The sequence below is a fragment of the Podarcis pityusensis genome, assembly GCF_964106645.2.
Source record: "Podarcis pityusensis genome assembly, chromosome: 17".
NCBI classification, from domain to species: Eukaryota; Metazoa; Chordata; class Lepidosauria; order Squamata; family Lacertidae; genus Podarcis; species Podarcis pityusensis.
Genome location: NC_138042.1, coordinates 14,748,598 through 14,758,862, shown reverse-complemented (window position 1 = coordinate 14,758,862; position 10,265 = coordinate 14,748,598). Strand labels below are relative to the sequence as shown.

The window sequence follows — 10,265 nt, the reverse complement described above, 5'->3', positions numbered from 1 at the left end:
AGACATAATTCCCCCCCAGAAGCTGAAGGTCTCTTGCCATGAGTCAGGGAACAGTGCAATCCTGCAAAAGGTCAAAGGCAGTTCTGAACACAAAGTGCAAATGAGCCGCAACATAATTTAAAATTAACACCACCAACACCAGGAATAAAGTCCCTATGTGATTGTACTAAAACAAGGGTCGGCAAACTATGGTCCATGGGCCAGATATGGCCCGAGGGGGTCGTTAAACTGGCTCCTGGCCCTTGCCACCCGCTCAGTCAGTCCCCGCGTGGAGCTAAACTGGCACGCTGTGCCGGTTGCTCTGTGCGGGGACTGACTTCTGGGACGCTTCCTGCAGCCAGTAGGAAACAAATCAAAGAAACAAATCATTAGGGTGTTGCCATAGCCAGGTGTAAATTCTTGTGAGCATTACAACTGCCCACATGGACTTGGGTCTTGCTTTGAAAGCTTTTATTTTTGGGTGTCTATCAATGAATTTTCACGTTATGTTTTTAAAAAATATTTTTTTATTGGTTTTACAAAATAAATCACACAATTGACAATTTTTTTTGGAATATTAAACATAAAACAAGATTCTTCTGAATCTTAGGACCTCCCTCCTCCCCTCTGTGGGTCCTTTAAATATCTTAATCAACTGCATATTATAGTTCATCCGAATTAGAGTCCTCCAAAATATCCAAAGTCTTTGTAACATTTCAAGGGTTATTCAAAACCTGCCAAAGAGTTCAAGTGTTCACAGGGTTCTTTTAAATACAACCTTTTTGTCCCATTCTCTATGGAAGTTTTGATCCTCCTGATTTCTGATTTCTCCAGTCAGTCTAGCCATCTCTGCGTGTCACATGTTATGTTGGTCACAGGTCATTTGCTAGAAAACCTTTTCCCCACAGTTTGCAATAAATGTTAAGTTTGACACTTGCCCGTGAAACATTAGCTCTTTCTAGAAAAATACATATCCATGCCTTTAGAGAAAACACTTATCCAAATTACAGATAAATTGTTCAGACTGCAAAACTGTTATTTGCACCTTTTAAAACACAGTTAAAATAAAGCCTTTAAACTACTAGTGGCGTACTTCTTGATCATTTTTGCAGCAAGGATCAAGTCAGTCGCCAAACAAATAGCTTAATGTTAATTGGAGCTAGATGACATTAACTAAAACACAAAGTATTATGTAAAGAAGCATACAGATCTTACATTGGTCACCGCAGAATTACCCAGGAACAGTTGCCAAGATGACCTTGCGTTGAGGAAAAGGAAGAATAGCACTTCTCAGAAAAGCAAAGCGCTGTCACAGATAAGACACTTGTCACAGATAAGCAGGTCTTGTGTGTGACTCTGGTGCTACCAACTATACCATAGTGATGGAGGCATTACTGAGTGCCAGAAAAATGTTGAATAGCTTTCATTCATCAGACGGTCCTCTTCATTGTCTGACTTCAGTTGCTTTCAGAGTCTATTAACAGAAGTGACAATGAGAAGCTGTTTGTGTGCAGATATTGGGCGGGTCGATAGGTCATTTTCCCCCCTCATATTAGTTTTTGTTGCTGCTGAAGACTGCCTGCTGTTTAATTGCAGGGTTCCCCTAAATGCATATCTGTGTCAGGGAGAAGCAAGTATTCTTCTAAAAGCACTGATATCATTCTTGTAGTGTTTTCTCTCCATCTCACCCATTTTAAGAACTGAATGCAGCTGTGAATAATCTAGCCTCTATATCTGCATATACCTCTACATTTAACTGTTGGCCTTAGCAATGGTAACACATGACATTAAGTATTAATCCACAAATCCCATATCCCGCCCCCCCCCCCATTTTTAAATGTCACGCACTGTGGTTTTCTTTTGTTTTCTGAAGTGCAGTTTTATTTCTCCTAAATGTTCCAAAACCTTCCTCTCAAGCACCAGGAGGAATATAAAAAGCTGAGTTTATTTTTGCCAGTCAGGTACTTGCTGATGCCCAATCCCAGTCTTGGTCACGATCCCAAAAAGGATTATGGGCATATGTTAATGAGCTGCACACAGCCAGAATTATATTTCTGCATTCTTGATGTAGCTTCCCTTGCAGAAGACACAGGCCTCATTTTAAGCAGCAGAGAAACTGTGAAGCTCTATACTGCAGCTGTGCGTTTTTCACAAACACTAATTATTTAGTTCCCGCCCTTGATCTTGCGTATAAAGGAGCGGTTCCCACATTTGCATTCATAGCGTAGGCTTTGTGTGAAATGATGGCATGCTAATGGACACAACAGATTCCAGCAATTATTTCACCTTCCTTCCAGATGCAAATAGACTCCAACTCCCATCAGTCCTGCCAGAATGGCCAGTGGTGTGGGATGTTGGGAGTTGTGGTCCATCAACATCTGGAGGACTAAAAGTTCCCCACTCCTGGATCCTGGATCAAATTATTTATTTTTGATTGACAGTCTGTTCCCAGTCTGCAAAATAAAAATAAAAATGCTTGCTTCTTTCTGACACCGGCCTTCATCTCAGAGAAATAACAGCATAGTGATTCATCGTGGTTTTGAATATTTGCATCTCTTGCAGGTATAATAGTTTAAAGGCATATCTGAAAAATGAAAACCCTTGAATCTTTTGCCGTGCATGTTCAAGACTCATTAAAATTAAAAATCCGATGAAGGTACAAAATTGTATGGCTGCCAAATTTAATTGTACCTGAGCAATTCCCTCCTTCCCCAACTGGAGGGGGAAATCAGTTAAAATGTGGGAAACCGTTTTTAAAAATGCAGACACTGAAATAGGATAGGGAACTCCGTGTTGGAATACTGCCTAAATCAAACTTAAATAAAATTTGTGTGTTCTGGGATTAGATCCAAATTCAGTTAAGAGAGCTCTATCGCTTTTTCACGAAACCCAATAGCTGCTACCAGATGGTTCACTTCGAAAAAACAAAAGGTGCTTTGGAGTGTGGGAGCGTTATAATTTCCTTTCTTCTTGGGCGTTAAGAAATGCTAGAATAAAGCAATACATTTTCCACCTTGAAACATATATCTGTTTTGATTTGTGTGTGCATGTGTGTGTTTTCTCAATCATGTAGATCAGATGATAAGAAGAGCATGAACTGGAAGCAGCTTCCTAAGAAGCCATGCAAAAGCCTTCTCAGCACCTTAAAGAAATTGCATCCACAACTGGCATTAGGTAAACCATGGTGTAGAAGGAGAATAAAGTTGATTTAAGCAAAAGAAGATACCGTATTTTTTGCTCTATAAGACGCACCAGACCACAAGTTTTTGGAGGAGGAAAACAAGAAAAAAAATATTCTGAATCTCAGAAGCCAGAACAGCAAGAGGGATCGCTGCGCAGTGAAAGGAGCAATCCCTCTTGCTGTTCTGGCTTCTGTGATAGCTGCGCAGCCTGCATTCGCTCCATAAGACGCACACACATTTCCCCTTACTTTTTAGGAGGGGAAAAGTGAGTCTTATAGAGCAAAAAATACGTTAATTATAATGGTGGTGTTATAACAAAAAAAAGATGCTCCTTTTCCCTTATGGGATACCCAAGAGGGCCCAGGGGTCTGAACACTCATCCCCCCCCCCACTTTCTGGACACAGCCCAGGAGGAAGGAGCAGAACCACTGTATAACAGTGCCCCCAGCCCCTCTAGATGGTCCAGAAGGATGTTATGGTCGATGGTGTCAAAGGCCGCTGAGAGATCCAGCAGAACTAGGAAACAGCTCTCACCTTTGTCCCTAGCCCACCAGAGATCATCAACCAGCACAACCAAGGCAGTTTCAGTCCCATGATGAGGCCTGAATCCTGATTGGAAGGGATCCAAATGGTCCACATCCTCCAGGCATGCCTGGAGTTGTTCAGCAACCACCCACTCAATCATTTATCTGTTTTAGACCCCTAAGTAGTAGCAGTTGCCCCAACATTGTCCTGTTCGCCTCTCTATAGTTCCATCCTTAATTTCATACATTGTGGCAGATTGCAATGTTTAGCTGGTGATATTGTGAGGTTGAGCTAGTGAGTTATCACAATGTTGAAAACCAGATATCGCCTAGTCCTTACACACATTGTGATTCGCGATATATTGCCAGCTCGAATACGATGAAACAATTATCACAATGTGAACTTCAAACCGATTTTGGACGATATATCAATACAGTGATACCTCGGTTTTTGAACATCTCCATTGACGAACATTTCGGTTTTCGAACACACCTCGGAAGTCGAACATGCCGCGTGACTTCTGCTGAGTGCAAGGTCCTGAGGCCTAGCTGTCGGCTATTGAGTTTTCAGTTTTGAACTTTTCAGAACTCGGAACGGTCTTCCAGAACGGATTACTCTCGAAAACCGAGGTTCTACTGTTTATCGCCAAGCCCTACCAGAGACTAGCTTCCCTTTATTTGCGAGCCAGGATTTGTGGTTTATTTGGAATTTGATGTTTATTCCTAGGAGGAAACAAACCATGGGCTCTGGTTTGCGTGGAAGTGAAACCAATCTGGTTTGTTTTCTCCCTGGTGCCAAAAGCAGGAACAAAGCAGGACTATTTGAGTAGCATGCAAAAACATGCTGGTAATGATATTATTTTTTAAAACTATGCTTTGATGGGAAGTGTGAACTCGGCTGGTAATATAGAAGGGGTTAAATTATAGAAGGGGTTAAATTACTACTGGGACATGGGTGGCGCTGTGGGTTAAACCACAGAGCCTAGGACTTGCCGATCAGAAGGTTGGCCCGTTGCTCGGTCCCTGCTCCTGCCAACCTAGCAGTTCAAAAGCACGTCAAAGTGCAAGTAGATAAATAGGTACCACTCCAGTGGGAAGGTAAACGGCGTTTCCGTGCGCTGCTCTGGTTCGCCAGAAGCAGCTTAGTCATGCTGGCCACATGCTGGCTGTACACCGGCTCCCTCGGCCAATAAAGCGAGATGAGCACCGCAACCCCAGAGTCGGCCACGACTGGACCTAATGGTCAGGGCTCCCTTTACCTTTTACCTAAATTACTACTGCCCGTGTACTTACCCTGCAGAATCAGTAGGGGAACTTCTTATCTTCCTCTTTTGGTCCTCTTCTTGGTTCTTATCAAGAGCTGTTGTTTCTATCAGCAGTGAAACTGCTTGCTTCCACACACATGGAAAAAAGCCATGGTGCGTTTCAGCTAAAACTCTTTGCACACATCACATTTTCCTGTGACGGGTAGAAAGTGCCAGGGTGGTGGTTGCAAAGGAGATTTCCTTTACTGTGTGTTTAGGAAAGACAAACACATTTTGCTGTTTACTGAAGGCTATATTTTTAATGCATAGTTCCAAGCATAATGCGAGTTTCAGTAACCTCACTGACTTAGCATACACTTTTATTTCAGCTTTCACAGATCTGCTGATAAAAGGGTATGACATAATAGCTTGAAGCTAAGATGTTACGGCGAATGGTAAAGTTGAAAGTCAAAGCCCATAGAGGTTTTAGGTTCCAAACGCTGTAAATTGCACTCACTCTTAATTCCCCTCTGTCTAAGCATTCCTTGATGGTTAGCCTTTTTAATATTTAAATAAACCACATCTGTGGAGCTGGAAAAAAAACCCCCATTTAATTCAGCTTGCCTCCTTCCAACAGTTCACAGAAAGACACAAGAAGGCTCTGCGGTCGAGATGACCCCTATAGAGGCAGATTTCTCGTGGCACAAAAAGAACACGCAATTCGAAACGGAGATTCAGGAAGCCTTTCTACGCTTCATGGCATCTATTTTAAAAGGGTACAGGACGTTTCTTAAACCGATCACCGAGGCACCTTCAAATAAAGCTACTGCTACAGATTCCTTGTTTGACAACCAAGGTGAGTTTTGAGAAGAACGTGGGCACTGGTTGAAATGTAGTGCTAGCAGTGGTAACAGGGCCATTCTCAGCTTGTGTCTCGCAGACGTCCTCTGTATATCCACAGGGCTGCACTGTGCATGTTATTGGACTTCAGAGTTGGAGAGCAGTAGAGTTTAAAGTCTTCACAGCACCAGAGTGTGCTGGAATCTTCTTGCGCAAGCCCTGTTGAAATTAATGGGAAAACCTATTTATGTTTCTTGGTTTCTCAAATGCACCAAGCCTAGAATATATAAATATCATATAGGGTTACACTCAATGGTCTCTCAAGGTTTGAATTTTAAGGGTTCCCACCCTTCCCCCATCCTTCCCAGAGCTTATTGTCCTCAGCTTATTTTGTCAAAATTGCAATTTTTTTACAAAATACTAATTTTCATTGTGGCAACAGAAAACTGACAGCACAAAAATGCTGTTGTCGTAGAAGCTTCTCAAAGGAAACGGGCAGGTTAAATTTGGATAAGATTACTAGGCAATTCATCTTTCTCCTTTTGGTTTTGGTTCTGTTTTCCCCTCTCCCCCCCACCAAGAAGACAGGATTTGTAAGCAGAGAGACAAGGGGAAGGCTTTCCCCATTTGCCTCCCTCCTTGCAGAGAACTATATTGAGGTCAATTTGGAAGAGTCAAAATGGCTTCAGGATTGCTCTCCTGTACTATTTCAGACACGTAGTTCATATACTTATGTATGTGTTTGCCTTGTACATTTATGAACGTTTATTTTATATTGGGACCTTAGAATTCTTACAACATAGGCTTGGTGCCTATGTTCAGCGCATCTCATGAAGACTCTCTTATTTTCCTAGGAATGTTAAGATCTCCAAGCGTGCTTAACCCTTTTTGTTCATGTGTGTTTTGTTTTCTATGCTGTAGTTGGTCTTGCTTTGTTTAACTTCTGGGGTTCTTGTGGGTTGCTTTTTTATAGTTTTTAACTTTTGACCGTTAACCACCTGGAGGACATTATTAACCGAGTGGCATATAATGATATAAAGAAATATGAGCAGCAAACACTTATAATAAAATGAGGAAATGGCAAGTTGCTAAAATAAGAAGCTCAATATGCAAATAAGTTAATTGTGAACCTTTTATCTCTAGCAAATTGTCTTATTTCTTAACTAGGGTTTTTAAAAAGTAGGGACCGTGCCTACACAAAATTCTACACCGTTTTAACAAAGACGCAGATATTTAGCAGCTTCATTGTAGAATGCAGTTTTGTGAGTGACAAAGATACTGGACTGGCATTCTTTGACGACTGCGTAGAAAAGGTAAAAACTTCTTTCTCTTTTTTGTCTAACGAAATGTGATAGTGTTAGGCTTTTGATTCTCTTTGCTAAATGCTCCTGAGCCGGGATCAGCAAACTTTTTCAGCAGGGGGCTGGTCCACTGTCCCTCAGACCTTGTGGGGTTACAGGGAACCAGGCAGAGAGCCTTCTCGGTAGTGGCACCCACCCTGTGGAACGCCCTCCCACCAGATGTCAAAAAGAACAACAACTACCAGACTTTAAGAATACATCTGAAGACAGCCCTGTTTAGGGAAGCTTTTAATGTTTGATGTATTATGGTATTTTAATATTTTGTTGGAAGCCGCCCAGAGTGGCCAGGGAAGCCTAGCCAGATGGGTGGGGTATAAATAATTTATTATTATTGTTATTGTTGTTGTTGTTGTTAGTAGGGGCCAGATTATATTTTGAAAAAATAATAATGGACAAATTCCTATGCCCCACAAATAACCCAGAGATGCATTTTAAATCAAAGGACACATTCTGCTCATGTAAAAACACGCTGATTCCCAGACCGTCCGCGGGCCGGATTTAGAAGGCCATTGGACCGGATCCGGCCCCCAGGCCTTAGTTTGCCTACCCATGCTCCTGAGTCTCTCCTTCTTTGATGTGTCAGGATTGAAATTTCACCCCCTGAAACAGCTTGAGTTGAGTTGCTTATTGTAGTTTTATACAGGGAATGTGTGTGGCTAAATAGCAGCGCAGTATCTACATATATCAGCCTTAATGGAGAAGCCCATGTAATAGAATGGACATGGCAATAATTGTAGTCATGTGGATATAGAGCTCTTGGAGCTTGTTTTGAATGGCATATCTCTAGCTCAAACTCTCTTTTATAATGGCAGAGGGAGTTATCCCTGGGCCTGTGTGATTTGTCTCTCACTCAGCTTACTAGTCCAGGCTAGAAGACTTCCGGGTTGGCGCCATCGCCGAATGGCGGACTCCCTCCGAGCTCCGGAGGGAGCCTGCTCGGCAGGGGCTGGGTCCTACCGCACCGGCGATGCGGGGACCCTTAAAAACCACGGCCACGAGGGCCGTGGACATGGAGACTCGGCTGGCACCGTCAGCGCCCTCCCGACTCGTGAAGGAGCCTTTTTAAAGGCTACGGATCGGGTGCCGGGGAGAAGCGTGGTGCTTTGAGTCCTCTGCTATCCCTGCCGAGCGCAGCCGCATGCCATCCGGCGGAGAGCGCTGACTTCTTCCATTGAAAATTCGGACTTTTTAACAACAACCCGTGAGTAATTTGGAAACTGGGTTTAAAAGGAGGAAAAAAAAGAATTTCTTTTCGAATTGGACACGAGCGGGGGGGGATCCAAAAAGGAAGTCAGTCCCCCCCCCTATTGTAAACCTTCCAAGACAAGGACGGGGAAACCAAGGTCCAAAAAGATTTGTATTGCTGATAAAAACTAAGAATTCCACGATGGGAAATTATAAGAACTGTGCTGGAGGACGAATTGAGGGAGAAGAAACGTAACCCCCCCCCCTGGGAACCGGGGTGATTGAAGAGAGAGCCTGGTGAAAAGAGTTGGAGATTTTGACAGCTGTCAAAGTAGCTGTCAAAGTCGGAAAGCAGAGAGGATTTTATTAGGAGAACTTTGCTGGCTAAATTTGTTACAATTTGCTATAACTTTTTAAAACTTGGATACAAAATGGCGAAAACATGGATAACAATCGGACTTTTGGACTAGAGAAAAACAAAGTTACAACAATCCCCCTAGAGGAGTTTCGGGACATTACAAAGATGGTCGTAAGTGGAAAAATACCATTGGAATTTTACAGAACTGGTTATCTTCTGGGAAAGCTGCAAAACGGAAATAATATTTTGTCTACAGGGTGTTCAGCTAAAGGAGACAATAGAATTTTCTATTGAAGAAAGGAAGGGACTGAACGCAAGTTTTTGTTCCTGAATAACAATAATCCCTGCAGACTTACTAAGCTTCTGAATTACAACGTTTCAGCAGCGGAACAAGAGGAAACTGGACTACAATTTGGAAAGAACAATGGGGGGAGTTTTATTAAAGATCTGAAGCTAAGTGTTTTAAAAAATAATTATGAAAGGAAAAAAACAAAAACAAAAAAAAAAAACCAGCAAGGAGTTGGGGGAAACAGGCGATTTATGGATTGTAAGAATTCCAGGCGGATAATATGGTTTGGTGGTCAGGGGGAAATTAAACCGGGGACAGAGGGGGAGAACTAAAATCCAAAGGCTTGTCAATTTCTTTTTTTTTTGAACTGGTTTTGTTTCATCTATTATACCTTTTATTTCTTATTTCTGATATTTCTATTATGTGGGGTGTCTCTATTATTAAAAAAAAAAAGGGAAATTGTGGAATAAAAATGGGGTGGGCCCTGGGAAAGAAATTTTTGGTTTTTTATTAAGGGTATTGATGAGGAGTGTAGAAATTTTAAATTCGAACAATGGTCTAAACAAATTAAGTTTTTAATCAGAACTGAGAGCTTGTGGAGCCAACAATATGAAACAGGAATATGATAGGGGTGGGGGAAGGGGGGAGTCCCAGAAAGTGGATATATGAAAATAAGGTTCTGAATGTATTTTAACTCTTACTTTCTGTATTTTTGAAAATTTTTAATAAACATTATTTAAAAAAAAAAAAAAAAAAATAGAAGATCCCATCGGTATATGAATCTCCAGTACACTGAAAAGTATGCCTACTTCTCCTTTGGGAACTTTCTGTGTTTAATATCCAATAGCAGCTTTTCTTAGGCAAAGAGTATGGAAAAAAATATTATACTTAGTTTTGGAGTTTTTAATATATTCTTTTCTAATTTTTATCGCCTTTTCTAGCTTTTTCCAGAGAAAGGATCAGAAAAAGGAGAAAAGGTATTTATTTACTTCCTATAGGAACATTTTAAGCGTTTTCTTGTATTTCACATGTCTGGACAATATCGTGGGAATCGTGGGAATCGTGGTTGTTTAATTACATGCCTTAGAATTTTTGATAGGCTAGTACAGAGTGTATGATAGCTGCAAAATGCGTGTCTTGTAAACTGGCCATGCGTTGATTTTTTTTCAGTGGACATTTTTGTAACTTGCCCTGGGGCCATTTGGTGAGGGCCAGGCAATAAGTACAAATAATAAATCAATAAATAGAATTGGCATTTGTCTATACATTTTTTCATGGTGCTGCTTCCTGTACTTAGAGACGC

General features: G+C 41.6%; 1 protein-coding gene across 1 annotated transcript in view; it reads left to right on the top strand.

Moving 5' to 3' along the window:
- Nucleotides 1-10,265, top strand: part of DENND4C (DENN domain containing 4C) — an 85,023-nt gene that overhangs the window by 44,580 nt on the left and 30,178 nt on the right. The window contains exons 11-14 of the mRNA XM_080987681.1: nt 3,053-3,153; nt 5,567-5,785; nt 6,937-7,082; nt 9,904-9,939. Coding sequence (XP_080843807.1) covers nt 3,053-3,153; nt 5,567-5,785; nt 6,937-7,082; nt 9,904-9,939 — 502 coding nt within the window. The remainder of the gene's footprint in view (nt 1-3,052; nt 3,154-5,566; nt 5,786-6,936; nt 7,083-9,903; nt 9,940-10,265) is intronic.